This window comes from Castanea sativa, chromosome 1 (assembly GCF_040712315.1).
Source record: "Castanea sativa cultivar Marrone di Chiusa Pesio chromosome 1, ASM4071231v1".
NCBI lineage: Eukaryota > Viridiplantae > Streptophyta > Magnoliopsida > Fagales > Fagaceae > Castanea > Castanea sativa.
Window position 1 is genome coordinate 81,596,710 of NC_134013.1, and position 20,944 is coordinate 81,617,653.

Genomic DNA, 20,944 nt, shown 5'->3' on the forward strand with positions numbered 1-20,944 from the left:
TTGACTTCTTATTACTTAGTTGCTTTATGTTTTTATATTTTATCATTTATAAGGACTCTTCGTCATTATATTTCAACTCAATTCCCAAAATTATAATTAACAATTTTATATAGATTTTTTATTTTGATAATTTAAGTGAAGCGGGGAATTTGAACTCTAATTCTCCTTATAAAAATATTTTAATTTTTTTTTTTAAATCAAACTACGCCACTGAGCTATGATTAACCACCATGCTAAAGCTTCAATAAATTCCTCTCATACGTTCATACAAAGTTGTTATCATCAGGAGCTAATGGATTCAGACCAAAACAATATTTTATGAACATTCCATCTTAAAATTTCATGTCTGAATACTCCAACCTTTCAACACACCCCACACCCCTCCAAAAAAAAAAAAATCAATCAAAATATTGCAGCATTTCTTGCCCCTCAGCCCTATTCAAGCCGTGGCTCAGTCTGTGTTATAACTTATATCGACACATACACACATAAATAATTTAGATAGTTACAACAATGGAGGAAAATCTGGACATTTATGTTGAAAAATCTCTCTTGCCAACACATTACATGTAACATTAGGAAGGTAATCCACCGATTCTATTCATGCGAAAAATGGGACATGATGGTGTAGCCCAAACAAGTACCGCTTGTACCACAAACTTCAGATGCAAAAAATTCTCAAGCACAGCTCCAAAGGCTTGCCAAAAAAATATATTAAAAAGAAAAAGAGGCAAACCTCCCAGGAGAGACAACAAATGCCTTCGACTAGATCATTGCTGCCTAAATACATTAGCTACGACTTGATATAACAAAAATTATGTACATCAATACAATCGACGTAAAACATACAGGAGGATAGGGTGTGGAAATCTAAATACAGTGCTCAGAAGTCAGAACAAAATTTGAAGGGAGAGAAACTTTCCCTGTCCCAAAAACAATTGATTACAACTACAACGTAAAACATATTATACAGGTTGCCCAGCAAAGACAGGATCATACAAACTCCACCATCTCTGTCAGCCCCTATAAGAATAATATTATCATAGCTATGAATAATGAAAAGTAAAGAGTCGTTAGTCGTTACGCAAATATTAATTAATTCAAACAAAAGTAGGCCAGTAACCAAACATAGGAGACAGCTTACCTCTCGGTGAACAAATTCAACATCGCAGTCTGCAGCATATTGCATTGACCTCGTATATATCTCGGATACATATTCTTATCCCCGTCTGAACTATTATATGCTCAACATTGTTTTTCCTTATCAAACTGGAGCATTTATTGATTCTACACAAGAAGGCAAGTATTTCATTTACGTACTTATCATTTAACATTCCCAGTGTGTATTGGAGTTTGTAAATGCCGTTTGGACTCCTTATGTGAAGGGTCCATCTTTAATTTTTCACTTTCTGCTGCTTTCTTCGTTTCAAGCTCAAGCTGCCTGCAGTTTTCTATAAGGGCTTGGTTGAACATTTTCACAAAGTTGCGCAGAGTTGAAATAACTGCAGATGTGTTTCAGAAATGTAATAAGGTATCAGAAACTACACTGAAAAGAGTAGTGCATGTGAAGCCGTCCAACTAGACTTAAAGATTAGAAAACTACAAAGTACAAAACCTAATAAATACCAACACATATAATCTTTAATGATTCAGAAAAGGCATACACCTGGTCATTACAGTGACAATGTGTAGATTTAGAGACAATGTGTAGATTTAGATTGGGGACACAACGTGATATATCGTCATAATGAATGTGATTAGTAAAGGCATCAGATGCTGCTTCCAATCTGATGACAAACTTAGAAATAGACAGATAACTAACAAAACCAAGATTTTATTGAATTTGACTACTAAGTAAATCTCCTAAAACTCAGATAGCAGAAATTACTAAAACATGCTATGAGATTTCAGAACAAAACATCATATATGGTAATGATTTTGAGCTCATACTTCAGGTGAACCATCAGTTGATTCAAATTTCATCACAAAACTCATAAGCAGCAAAGTCTGAGTATATACCAATAACATATATAAAATCATAAATATATCACAAGCCAAGATTTCCATTTGATCCTATGGTAATTGTTAGAAGTATGTGGTTCGATGATTAAATTTACCATATCCCAATAGCTTAAGCTTTTGGGACAAGCGATAATTTAACATGGTATCAAAGCGGGAGGTCCTAAATTCGATTTCTGTTGCCACCACTTCACCTCCCATTGAAATGCCCACATGTTGGACCTCACCTATTAAAAGGGAGTTTGAGCCCACGAGTGAGGGAGAGTGTAAGAAGTATGCGGTTAAATGATTAAATTTACCATGTCCCAATAGCTTAAACTTTTAGAACAATCGTTAATTTAACAGTATTAATATTTGTAATTGCATTACACAATGGTCATAAGTTATAATACCTTGTTCAAAGGGGCAGCGAGATGGATCTTCTCCAAAATAAATGATCATTGCATCCACGTTTCTACCCTGTAAGACATTCCAGATGATAAAAGAACACATGTTCATTTTTATGGTTGTAAAAGCATAAACACTCCAACTACTCTTCAAAGCAAGACCTACCACGCCAGAATACAATGAAGCCAAAGACCTCACTTCAGCTTCAGCGGAAAGAAGGAACTCCTTTAAAGTCTGAAATATAAAATGAAACTATAAATCAAAGCCAGAACAATAGACAAGGAGCCATAAATTCTACGCCAATAACAAATTGAACACAAAGATACATAAAGCCTAATGAATAAAAACTAAAAGCATGAGGAATCTTTAGCTATAAGAATCACAATTATCATTTCCATGGTAATATTCAAAACTAAAAAACTTCACAGTGGTCTTTGATTGTTTTGATATTGTAACAGTATTATCCAGATAAAATTTGGCGCACTTCATATAATCTCACAGTAACTCAATGAAATACAAGACTCACTATCATCCCAAACTCAAACATTTCGTTCTCCTTATGTTTGGCTTATGAACAAGAAACTCTTTAAAGTTTGTCAGACTTTGTTGACTAAAAGGGTGTATTGATGGCATCTACAATTTTCCCTCTTCTTTGCTTTTTTACAACAGTATCTGGACATCCAAGCCCCACAAAGACCCTATAATGCAAAATTCACCATCTTAGGTCTAATTCTATCAACTTTAATAACCCTAATACCAATCTGCTCATCCCAGCACATGCTATCCCTAACAAATCATCTCTTTCAGCTGAAAAAATAAGCACAAATACAAAGTTAAAAGAGGGTGAACAACGACAAGAAGATAACCAACAAGGGGAGGATAACTATCATTCAATAGCACTCCCAGGATTCAAACCAATAAAATTAAAGAAAAATACATCAAGCACATATAAAGAGAACACAAGAATTTGCCTGGTTTAGCAAATTGCCTGCATTCAAGGGTGGTTATGAGGAGAAAGTTCCACTAAACATACTGGGAGATTACAATAGTAGCAGAAAGGCTCTCTCAAAAATCCCAAAGCCCAAAGATACCCAAAACTCTCTTTCACATGCAACGCCTAGAGAAAATACCCTTTGCACTACCCTTAGTTCCACAGAATGGCTCTAGAATCTGCCACGGCAGAGAACTCTCTCAAGTGAAATGCCAAGAGTTGTGTATCTATATAACTTTATCGCAGCTTGCACTGTGTCTCAATACAGGACCTAAAACTGAATATATATGGGCACATAAGCATGTTGGCTAGGCTAATGCCATTATTTCCCTTTCAAAGTACGACATGGCATATTGAGTGCTGCACAAAACAAGACCAGCATTTAAAGTTATATGATCACATGTGGTACCATTAAGGTGGAATCTGTGCATGTTTATTCTTAAATTCAAGCAATACACATCAACAATAAAGTTGGATCTCTCTATGTGTGAGTGAAAGAAAATGAGGGAAAATGTGAGATGGATAACTAGCAAGTTGAAATATTAAAGAATTCTTGAGAATTTAAAGATAGAACTAGCAACAATGAAGGACTACGTAAAATCTGTCTTTCCCCTTCTATATTACAAGATGAGCAGGTGTTAGCTGAAAGAGTTTATTCATTCACAATTACTACAAGAGAACTGCACCAATGAAAGTGACAAATGGACAGACATGGATAGATCCTGCTAGTAATGACAAAAAAAGACTAATAGCTTAAATACCTTACGGAAATTTTCGGATACAGGACCATCAATTTCAGAGGTGGACAGTTCCTGTACAACTTTCTCCAATCCTTTGCTTATGGCTTGCATTTCCTCTGCCAAAATTCTCATTTGTATCTGGATGGAAATCACACATTTCAGTCAAGAAGTGCCAACTCTAATAAAAATTTTCTAAAAATGGTTCTCACCATAACAAATAAGAATACCTTTGATGCAGCCTCTAAGCTAGCAAGGTCCTTGGAAAAATCTAGAACTTCAGGCAATTTATCAGCAAGCACCTACAGCTTATCAAGCATAACATAATCATCACCAAGTACTATGCAGGTAAACTTCTCCATGGGCAAGTACTTCAAAAGCTACCCAAAACTTAACATTAAATCATAATTGATCAACATAATAGTTTTATTATTATAAAAACCACATATTAATGCACAAAGTTTTGTAATTAATGACAACAAAACATGCTTCTTATATGTAGATGCATACAAATAATCAGAAAAATCAAAACTTGCGGGCTCATTAGCACAATGAACGACACATTTGACTGAACAAGGAGCCTGTGCATCTGAGGTTTCCCATCATTTTAACAAAAAAATTTATTCCTAAAAAAAGGTAAGCAGTATACTAAAAACATCACAAACTGAACTATATAAGCTGAAAAAACTTAACAGCTCTGTACAATATATGAATCAGCCAGAAAATTTAAATCCATTTTAATGAAAGCCTTCTAAGGATCTACATGACACATCCAGCAGATTAATATTTAGGAATGAAGTTACTACTAGTGTTAAAAGCTTAAAAAGTGACTTTAATCACTTCACCAGTATTCAACTAAAGAACAAAAATTAAAAATGAAATAAAATAAATTATTGCAATAGAAGATATATGGTAAATGTTTCCTTTTGCTGGGGATAGCAGGAGCTATTTTTTTCCTTTTCTGGTAAACGTTTCCCTTTGGAGATAGACATTTAAAAAAAATAATGGTTAAATGATTAAATTCACTATATCCTAATAGCTTAAACATTTAGGACAAAGGCTATTAATCATGGTATCAAAACAGCTAGTTCTAAGTCCGAACCTTGTCTCCCCTCTATCTCCCATTTACAAAGTTAAAACCATATGTTGAACCCCACGTGAGGGGGAGTGTTAAAATAATAGTTAAATGATTAAATTCACCAATTCCTAATAACTTAAACTTTTGGGACAAGTAGTAATTTATCAACACTAATACCAAACCATTAAATCCTTTAATCAATTAGCTCTGCCATGAGTCCAATATAAAATGCATGTCCACTCTCTAATCATGAGCACAAGTGTATAAAAAAATTGTAAATTAAAATTAAAAAAGATGTAGTTTGCACATGCATGCACAAGGAACATAATTGAGTTATGAAAATTTCCATTTGCACATGATAACCTCACCATATGTTCCAAGAGAAGTTTCAAATCCAATGTGGACAGTCAAGTTTATCATTACAAAGCCCAGAGAAATAAGTACCAACTTGTACCTTACAAAGATAATGCATGAGAGTAGTCTTCTTGTTCTGTGCACGTGTATCTGTAAGTTTAAGAAGGCTATCCAACCTAAACCCAATGGCAGATCCTAGGAAAAAAAAAGGAGAGAATAAAATCAAGGAGTATCAATGAGCAGGATAACAATGTGATGCTGTTATATGTCTTATCCCACAGCATGAGAGAGCAAAAGGTAACATGGCAAGAAAATATAGAAAAATATGTGACAGAAATCCCCAGTAGTTTAATAGGGGCAAAGGTGCTGGTGCTCATAGCTTTATGAATTTAAGTATCACAATGTAGGATAACTTTATGTTCAAGGGAGCATCTCAACTGCCAAGTGATCTTTAGATTTAAGAGCAGGGATTGAACTAAGTTAAGACCAAATGGGGCAGTGGCCCCCTAGTTCTAACAAATCCCTATAATTGTTTATATAATAATATGCCCCCATTCAAGATGAAACTGTTTTATAATAAATATTTATATAAATATCTAAAATTTGGTCCCCAAAACATAGCTGAACAAAAATGAGACAGTCTGTTGGTGCATGACACATGGCCCTCCTTCCAAAAAGACTTTTTAACATAAAACACCTTTTTAAATAATTTTTTTTTTAAATCTATGTTTTTTGTGTTTCACATAGCTAAAATCCTTTAGTAAATAAAAAAAGTTCCTAAAAAAGATAAATCAAGGGCAAACCAAGAAATAAGAATCTAATTGCTTTCAATCAATGTTATTCTGTTATTTATATATTAAGTTAGTTCCTTGATTTTGAATATGCATATGTGCACTCCTTTATTTAATCAATATATTTCATATTAGTTTTTTCCCCCAATAATTTTGATGGGGTCAGTAGTAAACCCAGAGCACAAATAATTTTTTTTCATCAATTTATGTCTTGAATTTTACCAAATGGTTGGAAAAGAGCTGAAGATCCAATACCAATAGCCTACCAACTTATTCACATAGTGGTTATAATTGTGCTTACTTTTCCAATGTTTCTACCACTACTATGAAATGAGAATTTTCAATCATCGGACTCTTTGATTTTGTACATTACAAGAAAAATTTCTGAAAATTTTAGTACATATTAAGATTTTCTGGATTTAAAGGAATGTCAAGTTCCATTTTGAAAGATGATTGATCAAATTAATTAAAAATAAAAAAAAGTACAGAGAATATATATTTTGTATTTTTTTATATGTATATATTCTATTAAACACTAAATAAATGCTAGTTTTATTTTCATGTATTAATTTAGTTTTAAATCTTATTATACTTTTTATTCCTGAATTCTAAAAAAATTTAGTTCATGCTCCCACTCCCCTCCCCCCTTAAAAAAAAAAAAGTTAGATGTCTAGTTCTGTCCCTGTTTAGTGTGTGTTTGACAAAAATTATTTTTGCCAGCTTATTTTACTATTCAGCTTCTTTTTGCTACTATTCATGGGCCCCACTGCACTTTTTAGTACTATTCATGGGTCCTACTATACTATTTCAGCTAACTTTTCCTTTTATCTACAGTATTTTCAGCAAAAAGTTTTCAGTTTCAGCAAAATAAGCGGATCCCAAACAGAGCCTTAATAGGTTAGAATTTGAGCCACATGTATGTACTTGTATCTCTTTATGTCATCATTAGAATTATATACTTCAATTAAATCAGAAGTTCATAATCAGATTCATTGTTTCCATACTTCTCCACAGAGGTCTACTAAACAAGATTGGCTAAGTGATCCAATTAACAAACATACTTTAAGAGGGATATTTATTACTTTTATTCCTTCTTTCATGGCTCTTTTTCAAAGTTTCCAAATGCAACATGCATGTTCAAACATCCCAAAGAGCTAAAGTAATTTCAAATCTATAAGTTTATGTTCCTTGATTTGTCCTGTATTTGTCCCTAGATTGCTGCAAAACTTTGTAAAAAAATTCAATTCTAAAATGTTATTTTGGATTCCACATGCTCCAATTATGCTCTTTTTTATCTCCCTCTTAAAAGATTACAGGTTTACATGATGAATAACATGAGTTGTTTTCAAGCCAATTAGTAAAACAGATCTTCACACTCTCTAGTACCCAACTCAATAAAGAGGTGAGCATATATCTCACTCACGGTCTCACACAGTAATTTCTCAGTATTCTTTCTAGTCTACTGCAATACTCCAATATTTCCTTATTAACAACCACTGCCATTTTTTCCCTTCTCAATAACAACCTCTTGGAAATTGGAAACAGTAACTCAAACCATTTACCAAATATCAGTGACAACCACCAAAATTTTGGCATTCCAAGACCAACTTTTTGTACAAGTATTTTCTTCGTTCATATGCTTTAGAATTATCCAATTTATTAAACGCATAGATGCCTTCAAACAATGATGATAGGGTATTTTGCTGCCTAAAATTTGTTTTTTTAATAATAACAGTGCATGCAGAATAGATGCCAGAAAATTTAATATCAACTTACCCCTAGCAGTTCCCTGGTTCAAAGCATTTCCTAATGAAAGAACTGTCTGCATAATTCTCTTCAGTTTGACAGAACCCTTGATCTGATGAGAACATCAGGTATAAGAAAATGAGAAGTCAATATTGATAGGAATATCAGAATCACTTCCAAAAAAGAAGCATAAGCATATGAAAAAATAACTTGCCTCTTCTGCAGCAGAGTAGACAGTACTGAGGCTGCTTCTGAGGTCAGAAACCTAAATGGAATTATAAATAGGCCACATTAACATAGGCAAATCACTTCATATTGAGCAAGTGAGAGACGAGCTTTTCCTCACCTGGGAATGGAACTGTATCTTGAATGAAAAAACTCTGAGCTTACTTTCTACACGTGGTACTTGCATTAACTCTAAGAAGAACTGTCATGAACATGCACAAAGCATATTAATCCAAAAAAGATGCCACAATATACTTCAGGGAGGATATGTTCCCAAATTGAGCAGTTATAGCAGCTTAAATCAAGGGTTCAATATTTCATCATTAAACATCATAGAACAAGTTGAATTTATTGAATATACATAAAATGGAACCCCCTATGTCAATGTAATGAGAAAAAAAAGCTAATATGTTTGAGACGGCACATCCATACATCTACTGAACACAAGGGTTGACTTGGATGCACCAACCAATAGCAGGTAATTTTCTATCAAAGCTATGAGTAACAATGCTAGTTGTGAAGATGAAAATAGCTTTCAAATGAAATCCATCAGACCAACTCTTTTACACTCAAATGCTGGTCCAGAGAGATGTCAGAACAAACACAAACATTTTGAAGTTTAAACTTCTTAAGAAAAGTATACACACAGAGAGACACTTGCACTTTGGACATCATGAGACAAGTACACAGATACAGCACGCATTTGAATTTTGAACTTCTTGAGACAAGTACACACGCAGAGACCAAAAATTAAACCTAGGTATGGTTTTCTTCCTTCACCGTACAATGCATGCCCTATCCAGCAAAACGAAGTCTTTGAAATGATACCCACAGAAGTACATTCAGTTAATGAGTGAAATTACCATAGGGCTTCACCTATCATTTATAATATATTCATATCAAGCAGTACACTTGTTAAGAATTTAGTTGTTCAGTTACCATTCTATAGTGTAAACACTTGTAAAATAACAGTTCAATTGTTACATTAGTAGTTAGGTATCACTAATTAAGCTAATAAAAAACATACCACAAGTTAGTGTTCATAAGTAACAATGGAAAATTAAAACTAGAGCAAAGAAATACTACAGTTGGACAATGATAATAAAGAATTCGCAAGAAATTATGCAAATAAGTCATCAGAGAACTACAATAAGATTAATCAGTTTAAAGGATCCTTAAATGTCCATTGTGTTTGGAATTCTTACTACCTAACATAGCAAAGTCAAAAAAATACCAGTATGCATCTCATCAAATGTGAGAAATCAAGACATCAAAATATCAAATAAAAGGTTAGCACACAAACAGCACTAATGAAATCTTACACACCTGTTCACATTTCCCTAACTTTTCCTTTTCTCCCGTGTAGCCCTGAACAGAGAAATGTACTAAATGCAATTATATATTTGCAGAGGATATAAAATGAATAGAACATGATATACCAATTTTAATATAATAGTTAATTCAATAATAGTTTTCCAAACCTTAAGTAGTTCCATCTCCTCTTTTGTTGGACAGAACTTTATGAGATTCTCGACCTGATCCACATCTAAAGCTGAATCTTCCAGGGCAAGCACTGAACTCTGTCAATGTTCCACATGAAGCCATAATTGATAAAACTTGTCAGAAACAACCCCCTAATGTATAATGGAACCATGCTTGGACAGAGGATATTTATAGCAAGGAAAAAAAACCAAGAGGATAGGATGACTCCTAGAATGAAGTAGAGCCTCAAGAAAAGAAAGAGAAGATTGCCTAAGCAAGAGAGAGAGAGAGGGCGTGTGTTTTCTTTTCATTTTGAATGAGAAGACGAGGGAGATCATAATCACAAAAATTTAGTGACATGACCTGCTCAAGGCCAGTTAAAGACATGGCCCACACTCTACATACCTTAATAGATATGTTTACATAAGACAACCATAAGAATGTAATTACACTTGTCCCTCTACAAATTGATTCGTTGAATTCTAAGAGGAAATAACTTTTCTACTGATAGTTTGACATACCAAAGAAGGAGCTGTAAGTCAACCATTTTAAGCTTACATCAGGGGTGGGCACTTGGCACATATCATTATGCATTGAAGTATAGGCTGGCAGTATGACAAAGTTCCAGGTTTTATAATGCACCTGTGATCTCACTCTCCATTTTCTGTTTATGAGGAAAGGAAGCGAGACCAATGACATCACTTCTTTGCTTAACTACAGATTCTTTTGAATAAAAGTGTTCTAGTACAGTTCAACCCAAACTTAACATTTGAAATGTGTTCAAAACAATATTAGGAGCATAGATGGTGTTCTCGGCTGGCTTGCCATGAAGGACGGGTTATCTACAAGAGCAAGGATGATAATTTGGGGTTCACAGGGGATTGTGCATGCTGTTCCAGCACAATGGTTACAGAGAGTAGGAGTCACCTGTTCTTTGAATGCTCTTTTACAAAAATATTTTGGAAGAACATTATGGGGTTTTGATTGGTGAATGATATTCCTCCCAAATTGGATGATATATTAAGCTGCAGCACCGGATTTTTTATGAGGGAAAAGATATAGAGCTTCCCTTTGGAAGGTGGCATGGTGGGCAACAGTTTATCATTTGTGAATCCAAAGGAATTATAGAATCCATGGAGGAGAAGTCAAGACAGAAGAGCAAATTGTTTAAAGCATTACAAGAGATGTCAAAGCCAAGATGGAAGCTAAGAGTAATTTAGACAATTCCATTCCCAATAAAGTACTATGCATCAACTGGGGAATACTTGGGTCTGCTCTGGAAATTAATCAAGGTTTGGGGGGGGAAGAAGTGTTTACAAAAGATATTTGGAGGATGGTTGCTGTTTCAGTAGCTTTGAAACAGGCTTGGTATCATTAGTGCTAAATTGATGAGTTGTCTCAAAAGAATTTGGCTTGTACTACTGGGAGTATCTGTTTTCATATTTTTTCTGTTTTAGAACATGTATTGTACTCTGTGTTTTCTTGCTTGTATCAATTATTTTGAGCTATAAAAATCATCAGCATTATCCAAAAAAAAAAAGGTTTTCTTGAAATTGATGGTAAATGGAATACTTTTTTTTATAAGTAAAAAAATGTAAAGGGCATACCAAAAAGGTATAAGACCAAAAACAGCACTGGTAAGGATTAAAATTGAAGGATAGGTCAAAGAGAAGGGCGTAAGATTAGAACAAGACTAATAGGACTGAAAAATTAATTTTTCCCTAGATATAGTGGGATGACAGAACAGACTTCCTGTAGCTGAGCTCCTATAGTTTAGATAAGGATTTGCAGAGTTGAGCTCTGAACTGCTTGAAGTCTATGCGAAGCAAACTTTTATTTCAATGACCCATAGAACTGGTAGAAGTACACAATTGAAATAGCATTAAGCTTACCATTAAGTCATGCAATGGCACTTTCACCTTAGAAAGCATGATTTCACAGTTATATGCCCGCCTGTGGTCAATCTGCAAGACGTGATAACATTAAACAAATACTAAATATTAATCTGATATTCATGAGAACATAACTTGGCCAAACAAGATAAATGCAACAAGAAAGGGATGCATATAACCTCACTTCCAATGCTGTACTTAATACTTGATAGACCTAAGGATTCTACAATTCCATAATACAAAAGATTAGAAAAGGCCAACATAAAGTACAAACATCTTTCCCTTTCTTTTAAGGAAGAGGGGCGGAAGGGGCAGTTGGGATTTTGAAGGGAATTAGTTTTTTTTTTCCCCCCAGTAAATAAAGTACATTAGTTCAATCTATAGAATTTAGACTTCTAGGACAGATAAGTTGATAATAAGTTATCAGTATATCCCAAAAAGCTTCAATTTTCCTTTTGGACAACAACTCTTAAGATTTATATGGACCATACAGAGGAAAATCGCACTCGAAATGTATACAATGAGACCTTCTCAATCACTCAACATGAATGAAGAATATGCAATTGACAAAGAGAGCTAGATGCTCAGTTCTTTGCCATAAATTAACATTTTGGTGCCCATTTTTTTATTTACAAATTGGTAGTCCAAAAATCCCCAACAATTTAATTAATCTGATAAACTTTGGTAACAAAATTTTTCCAATTCACACTTATAATACTATGGATGCATGCATGGATTTAATTGAACAGTTCTGTCTAAGATATTTCGCGTAGTAAAAGTGTAGCTAGTTAACATTTAATTGTCCATACCCATCCTTATGAGTAAAAAAAGACATCGTTGCTAAAACAATAACGGTAATCCTTCTTTCTGAGTTGGTTGCCTGAATGTTGCTATAGATAGTGACAGAAATCCAATTAACATTATTTGAACTTTTGATTACTTGCATGGCCAGAACTGACACTGGCCGTCACTGACTGGAGCTGCATGAATTCAAAAGTAATTTGGATCCATCAAACTTTTAACATCAGCCGTCAGGAATATTTGTATTTTAAAATATTCCTCATGATCAGCAAATTGGACAACTGTTAGCAACTTCTTTAAGGACCCTACTTGACAAATTGAAAATAACAGAAAAGGTATAAAAAATTATTTTAGAACATAAAGACAGTTTAAAATTATAGTGATGTTCAAGAAACTGTCCACTAGGTATATCAGCTTACAATAGTCATTGGTTTTAGTAAACAGGGCAGTTGAAGAAACATACTGTTGTGCATAACTGATGCAAAAATATTTATGGGGTGCTCTCAAGAAACCAGGAAAAAAAAAAAAAAACTTCAGTGTTTTGTTTATTGGAAGGCATGAACACATGGCGTTCTCCTTGTTAATATGCTATGCAATCACAAGTCACAACACTGCTTTCTTTACTCTTCCAACACATAACCCTAATTTGGACCTCTTTATGTTTTTCTTCTCATGTCATCATCTTAACAACCTGAAGACCTAACATTAGTAGCTGCCAGAAGGTTTTACAGCATGTATCTCAAATTCCTGCAAACTTTTGCTCATTTAATCTTTGCATAGATTAATCCCTAGGACCTTCTGTCACCTATTAGAACCACAAAAAATTTCCCCAACCCAGACCTTAATGTAATTCTACTCCAGTTTTTTCTTTTAGTTTTAAGTCTTGGGAAATTTTGTATTTTTCTGGTTTCTAGGGATGGGCTATATTAAGAGTCCATTGGGTCCTATTTTGGTTTTGTTTGAGTTTAGTTATTTAGTTTGGGCAGAGTAGAAAGGAGTCCAACCCTTATTAGGGTTTCAAGAAGTTCAAGTTCCACGAGGAACAGGTATCAGTCATCTATTTATATGAATTTAACGCTTTCTACTCAAGAGAGAAGAACAATAAAAGTTAATTCTTTTTCTTTTTCGTTCTTAAAATCCCAGTAACTTAAAACCTTTCACACACACATTGATTCTTCACCTTCTATACCCTAAAATTCAAAACCCTAAACGACTCATCTATCCAATAGCCCCAAATACCCTATAAAGAACCAAAACATGGACTTTGGCTTTTCCCCCTTATTCCATCCCCAAATATTACTATTCCTTTTCACCATTCCAAACCCTAACCCTAATTCCTCAAAATCCAAGCTGTTTAACACTGCCAGACCTGACCCAGGAAATCTACATCTGATTTGACTTTTTCCTAGGTAAAAAATTTTGAAACCATAAAACAAGATAATTGTTTGTTTCTTCGAATGGACACAAAATTGGGGATGAGACTCCTCTTACAAAATATTAATGGACTTAAATCTGAAGATGAAATATAAACAATTTCAAGTTAATAAAAATAAAAAAACAAATCAATGATGATTGGTACAACTTGAGAACCAAAAACATTGATTACCAGTTGCACTTTATCTGATTTTGGCCCCGCTGAGCCACTCTTAGACTTCCTGCCATGATCTGAAGTTGGAACTGCTGCTGAGAAAAGATTCTCTAGCTCTGACATGTCAATCTCTGGAGCCCTACATTATAAGAGAACAAATGAAACAGCCTATGAGATATATATGAAGAAAAATCAAAGCATGATTCATAGTTTAACATGGAACTTCTCTTTTAGAGAAAAAGTACATACTTGGCAGCATCACCAGATTTTTGTGCCTCAGCCCAAAGACTTCCTGACATTGCTCTTGTTAATTTCAACCAATGCAATGGCCTCAGTTTTTTAGTTTGATTATTCTTTGAGCTTATAGTACGTGAAATAATTCGGCCCCTTCCACCATTGGGAGAACTATTCCCAATACTACCTAGAGAAAGCGAACCTGGCACTCCTTTAACAGAGGGAGCTGGAGGAGGGGGCACAGATGGAACAGGTGAGGATTTCACTGATGCAGGGTCATAGTGCTTGGATGAATTTATGGGGGCAGGAGGAGGTGGTGGCACTGAAGATGGAATTCTAGGACCAGCAGCCTGCCCTGAATGAGGAGGGGGAGGAGGTGGAGGTGGAGGATGTCCAGCTCTAACAGCTATATTCTCCTTCAAAGGAGGTGTTGGAGGAGGAGGTGGTGGAGTTGGAGGCAGAGGATGCCCAGCTCTAAAAGCTATATTCTCCTTCAAAGGAGGCGTTGGAGGAGGAGGTGGTGGAGGAGTTGGAGGTGGAGGATGTCCAGCTCCAACAGCTATATTCTCCTTCAAAGGAGGTGTTGGCAGAGGAGGTGGTGTTGGAGGTGGTGGTGGAGTTGGAGGTGGCCTAGTTTTTGAAGTAACTATAGGAGCTGAAGGAGGATTAAGTAACGGATTATTGTTGGAGATTAAAGGACCTGAAGTTTGTCCATTATAAGGAGGGGGTGGTGGTGGAGGTGGAGGTGGCCTAACACTAACTGGTGGGCTAACCATTGATGAATGATCTTTATAATAAATATCATTGGTAAGTAAAGAATGCGTAGCTTCTGAAAGTTGATGAGGTGGCAATGGAGGAGGTGGGGAAAGAGAAGGAAGAGTTTTCGTAGAACAATCAGTCAAGAGAGGTGGTGGTGGAGGAGCAGGTGGAGGTGTTTTGGGTGCAATTGTAACACTATTGGTATCCACAGATTCAGGGGCATGTGAAACTGCCAATGGGGGCTCTGAAACAGTTGGAGGAACAGGCGCAGGTTGAGTGACTTTGGCACCTTCAGATAAGGCACAGTCATGTGACTGATATTCAATACCAAAAGTTGGGGTTACAGGTGTACCTTGCACAGATTTACGGGAGACTGTGGTTGACTTAGAAGATTGAGGCATCCCTTGGAACATGATGTCAGATTGAGAGGGCAATTGAAGTGCAATCTGTATGTCATGGGGCTCAGCCACCTTAAGGGACTGAATATCCAGGGATGACGATAAGGAGCTATTATCCTTATTTTCAAAAAACGTGGGCTTCTTTTTCTGCCAGTGCTTTCTAGGACTTAGCTCCTGCTGGAGCACATTTAGCGCTGCATCGGCCTTAGGATCTAACCAGTCCACATAATTGAAGATCTCTCGAACTTTTGCAAATGCCTCCATGGGAAGGCCCTCCTCCTCAAAGCATGAGACATCACCCAGAACAATGGAAGCAGCAGCATCCATCTCTGAGAAAAGAATCTTCATCCAAAGAATGACCGGTGTATAAATTTCATATTAGGAAAAAGCACCAGGAAAAAAAGCTAAGTCTACACAAATGTGTCATGTGCAATACCTCTGCTCTGAAGTCCTTAGGAAATTGATCCTTAGCATTCCACAATATGTCAATTTCATCCCGGTTTACAATCAATATATTAGACCTAATAAAAGCTGTGTTAAATGTGACACGGAACATCATCTCTTCACGTTCCATGTCATCATTCAAACAAACACACTCAACCACAACATCACCTTGAATATGGCAATTGATGTCTATTTTAACCAGTTCGCATTCTGCCTGCAACACAATACGGGTTCCAAACGGTCATAATAATATTAAGATTAGACCAAATTTTTTTTAAAAAAATTAATAATAATCATAATTAAAAGAGCTTTCCCCACAGATACAAGCATAGAATGAAAGGTCTCAACCAAGTTTCCAGTAATCTTTAGCAGACTCAACCTCACAAACAAATCAAGCTTCCAAACCACTGACCCATACATCCCCTTACCCCTTTTTTTTTGAGAAACAAACACACACACACACACAAGGGAGAGGGAAAGGGGTACATCCTCTTACCCCTTGTTTTATCCTTACTGGTCTTCAGCAAATTACATACAAATTCAGTTCAAATTATCCCATCCAAAGCCATTTTGGATTTCAGGTCAAGTTCAGAAAGTCATATCAAAGTTTTACTAGGCCACTCATTGCTAAAGTTCCAAATTGAAGAGATACCCAGAACCCAGATTGACCGGCTTAATAGTTGGGATAATGTATATTATTCTCTCTCATACAGTTGATACAAAAGGATGGAACTATAATTTTTTGAGAAGTTCCAAGGGATTAACGATCAGGTTGACACCAACACAATAAACACATAGAATTATTCACTAAGATGTGTCCTTGCTGAACTCGTGTTTTTAATTAAGAGACCATTCAAAATTTTGAAACCTCTCATCCCCTGTACCAACCGAATGTTTCCTCCTGCAAAATTGAAACAGGTCCAAAGGCCTATTTGATTAATAATAGGCCAAATAAGAGACAATTAAAATGTTTAACAGTGATAACTCATAAGGAAGAAACTCAGTTTACTTTGAGAGGAACTCAGAGGTAGTTTTGTCAACATCGGATGCATGCATTCCAATCCAAGTGATTGACTTCCACAAATGACCACAATCCTACAACTTAAACCTCAAATGACAACCATAGTACCTAGCCTTTCCATGTGTTCGATGGAAAGTCTATTGAATAAGACAAAATACAACTATAAGTAACTCTGGAAAGTCTATTTAATAAAAATTCTAGCGATTTATGGAAACAAGAGTGACAATCTGGTTTTTGAAATCTCGGGTAAGCAAGTTCTCTGGAAATTGTCATATGGAGGTCTTTAAAAGCAACCTCAATGAGCCACCACCTTTGGTTGTTTGGTTTCCATAGTGGTTCTTGCCTTCCAGAAAAGTAAAAAAGGCTGTCAAAGCAGAGGCTTCATATTCTATCTGTTTTTAACTTTTTAAGATTATTTTATTTTGACTATTATGAGTTAGAGATATATTAGCCCATTAGCATAGGTTCAAGCCTAATTCTACTTTGTGTACAAGTCAAGTCTCTTACTTGCACTAGAAGTCTATTAATCTAGGGTTTAGTCTACTATATATACCCATATTATAATTTATTGTAACACAAGTTTTGTACTACACTCTTATATAATAAAGATGTAGCCCTTAAGGGTTTCTTCTGTGGATGTAAGCCATAAAGCTGAACCACGTAACCTTTATGTTCTTGTGTTCCTAATTTATGCTTTCCTCTTCCGCATATATTCAAGCATATTCAACATGGAATATATCATAGCTAATATTTAACATCATGCTTACGAGTTTCTTAATCCTTGCACACTTCCCCTTTAAATAAACAAAATTCATGCATGGCACCCAAGAAAGGGAAGCCATGAAAATATCACCTCATCAAAGAGTCAAAAGTAAAACAATCAAAGAAAATCAATAAAATTAACATGGGTAAACCTCAAAAAAGTTTTTTTTAAAATAACTAGTATCACCTGCTTGTAAGCCCGGACAGTTTTGCTTCCTTTTGGAGCGTATAAAGCTTTGGGGGTTTTATCAGCTACAAGAAAAGGATCCTGTCCATATACACGAAATATTGGACGACAACCCCCCTGTCCACCAAAATTAGGAATTAATCTGAGAATGATGCAATCCAAGGTGAGTGCTCTATCCAATGGTGGCCATTCTAAGGCAACATTCCTCCTCGAGACATACTGTAGATACCTCAGCTGAGAAGGTATTGGATTTAGTGGGGACATCAATTGCAAAAGCTCACGGGGAGCCTGCTTGTAAACCATGTCTAAGGTCTTCTGCTCTCCGCTATGCAACTTCCTATAGATCAAGAGCGCAGCCAGCATGAAAGCCAAAACCGGCCAACCACCACGTTCACAGTGCATCAACAGCACATTCCCAAGTGCAAGCCAACTTTCACTTGATTTTAGAAAATGATGGATAACCTCTATCGTCAGCACCGGGCAACCCTCAAAGTGCCGAGGATAGTCCATTATGGTCATACCATACTCGGACAAAATGTCAGTAATCTCAGTATTTGCCTGCCCTTCACGAAAATGAAATACCAAGAATTGAGAATCGGGCAAGTGATCTCGAAGTTGACCGGCTACCCCACCAATATATTCCTTATAACTATCTTCACTCCAAGCATCAGTAGTGAAGCAGCAGTCAAATACTATATGCATACATAGAACGCAAACCCATCAGTCACTAATCTATAAATTTTCTACCAAAACTTAATTATACAAAAGAATCTTAGTTAGTACTTACAATATTTTAAATGCAGAAGCCAAAACCTATGCTTTGTAAACTCATTTTATTCATTGCACTAATAAAAAATTGGGTTCTATTTTTCTGCCACTATCATGCAATGGGACAAAACCAAAAAAGCTACAAATTGTATAGGTTTTTTTCTTTGTTGGGTTCATTTTGAATTTTCTGAATTAGAGGAAGCCAAAGAATTAGGCTGAGTTAAATGGAATTCATTGCTTCCTCAAAGCATAAATAGTAAAAATAATGAAACAGTAGCAATTAATACAATTTCCTTTTTTCCCACACTTTCTCAGCAACCAAACAGAGCCAAAATTTGGATATTCAAAAACCAATACTGCCTATTCCACACTCCAATTACTTTCCAACTTGGAAAACCATTTCCTTATCACTCACACAAAAACTAAATTAAAAAACTTTGAATTTTCAAATTCATAAATCCCCGCCAAACAGAAACAACGAATTATTCAAACAACTAAAGAACAAGAACAGAACGCACCGTAAACTCGCTCGCAGATCTCAAGTAGCCCATCAGGTGGTTTCCGGAAAAACAATTTACGTAGCAAAGCCATCTCTCTCTCTCTCTCTCTCTCTCCCTGCTACCAAACACAAACGCTCTCCTCCAATTCCTTAACCCTTTGACATATATTGCATGTGAATGTGAAAGTGAATTTCACAATGAATCAGATGTGACCCTATAAGAAATGAAAACAAAGGAATTTGGTAAAACGAATTCCCTACGAAATTAATTACGTATTATTTACGGTGGAATGTTGTGGTCAGGTAAAGTTGTTGATGGTGGTGTTTGGTGAATGAGACTTGTCTTCAATAATTGGTGCTTTCTCTTCTATCTTTGATGTGAAGGTATTTAATTAGAAGAGAGATGGTAATAAAGAATTGATGAGAGAATGGGATGATTGGTTGGATTGGATTTTTGGCCACCGACTAGCGGGGAAGTGGCACGTCGATTACGTGGATACCACGTCCCTATACAAAGTTGATATATCCTGGATTCGGGGGTATATTCGTCACTTTCTTTGTTGATTCTATCTTTCTTTTCTTTTCTTTTTTTTAGATTTATACATTTATTAATTCTAAATGACTTGAGGTTATGAATCAAGGCTTATTAAATTTAGTAATTATTACTATCAAATCTATAAAAATTATTATATGTAATCATGTCTTATCTTCTTTTTTTTTTTCTTTTCTTCCATTTAAAGCATAGTTTGCCCTAATTAATATATTAAGATTACAAAACAATTCTCTTTCATTCATGATATTGAGATGAGTATGATTAAAATATTAATGTGAGGGTTTAAGTAATAACTCAATAATAATGATATTATTTATGCTTTATCCACCTTCCCCTCCCCCGTTGTTGAAACTATTAAATTTATTTTAGGTGATGGAACAAATCTATTTACAAGTGAAAAAAATAAATAAAAATTAATTGAGTTAATAGGACACATGTCGTTTTTCCATTGATTTTTGGAGTCAAACTCTATCTAAACTAACTTGTAACCCTATACATATGCATAGATATACTTAAAGATATACAATAAGATACATAGTATAATTCCTATATATATATATATATAATTTATATACTATTGATAGTCATTCTTATATTTTGTTGACTCTTTTAAAAGTCTAGTAAGAATATTATAGATTTTTTAATTTTTATACGTAATAACTCACTTGGATAGATATTTATGATGAGGTCTCACATTTGACTCCAAAATTAAGAAATAAAACTCTCTTAAAATAAATAATTTATGACACATAGCGCGAAATTGAACTTCAATTGTAGAATCTAATTGGATTTTTTCTAAGTTTTGCCTATTAATATATATATATATATATATATAGAGAGAGAGAGAGAGAGGGGTTCTACGTCCACAACATTTTCACAACAAATCATAGGTGGTTAATTATTATTGGTTCAAATTTGAACTTAACACTAAAATTACTTTTTTGCCCTAACAATAACAACCAGTAACAACCTGTCATTTAGGATTTGTTGTAAAAATGTTGTGAACATATCATTTCTCATATATATATATATATATATAAAAGGGTAACTTCTTTTAAAAATACCCTCATTAATGAATGGTAACTTCTTTTAAAAATATGGTCATAAATGTCAAATAACAAATTTTATTTTGAATTCAAAAAGAGAATTCTTAAAATTTATGATTTATTTCCCTTCACGTTCAAAAGAGAAGTTACAATTACTATTTATCTCTAAAGTTTATCATTTT

At 34.9% G+C, this 20,944-nt stretch overlaps 1 protein-coding gene across 4 annotated transcripts; it reads right to left on the reverse strand.

The window, feature by feature from the left end:
* Window positions 1-666: 666 nt before the first annotated feature.
* Window positions 667-19,436, reverse strand: LOC142615249 (formin-like protein 18). Of its 4 annotated transcripts, none has more exons than XM_075787992.1 (18): window positions 19,183-19,436; window positions 17,897-18,588; window positions 15,919-16,140; window positions 14,341-15,824; window positions 14,110-14,230; window positions 11,703-11,774; window positions 9,810-9,908; window positions 9,655-9,696; window positions 8,450-8,530; window positions 8,318-8,368; window positions 8,134-8,215; window positions 5,667-5,761; window positions 4,365-4,436; window positions 4,159-4,275; window positions 2,572-2,640; window positions 2,412-2,478; window positions 1,145-1,502; window positions 667-1,023 (listed from the first exon to the last, which is right to left on the reverse strand). In XM_075787992.1, exons 1-17 carry the CDS (start codon window positions 19,253-19,255, stop codon window positions 1,324-1,326), a joined length of 3,618 nt encoding a protein of 1,205 aa, XP_075644107.1. In that variant the 5' UTR covers window positions 19,256-19,436; the 3' UTR covers window positions 667-1,023; window positions 1,145-1,323. The 4 variants fall into 4 exon arrangements, with proteins under 4 accessions (XP_075644107.1, XP_075644101.1, XP_075644094.1 ...); XM_075787986.1 differs by having other exon boundaries at window positions 678-1,046; XM_075787979.1 differs by having other exon boundaries at window positions 678-1,046; window positions 2,412-2,640.
* Between the last annotated feature and the right edge of the window lie 1,508 nt (window positions 19,437-20,944).

Excerpts from the sequence above, each read along its gene's own strand:
- LOC142615249 (XM_075787979.1), bottom strand. The coding sequence starts at position 19,255 with ATGGCTTTGCTACGTAAATTGTTTTTCCGGAAACCACCTGATGGGCTA. Across the intron at positions 15,825-15,918 it reads CTAAGGACTTCAGAGCAGAG|ATTCTTTTCTCAGAGATGGA; the intron begins GTATTGCACATG and ends CTTTGGATGAAG. Across the intron at positions 4,437-5,666 it reads TCATGCATTATCTTTGTAAG|GTGCTTGCTGATAAATTGCC; the intron begins GTACAAGTTGGT and ends GATAAGCTGTAG.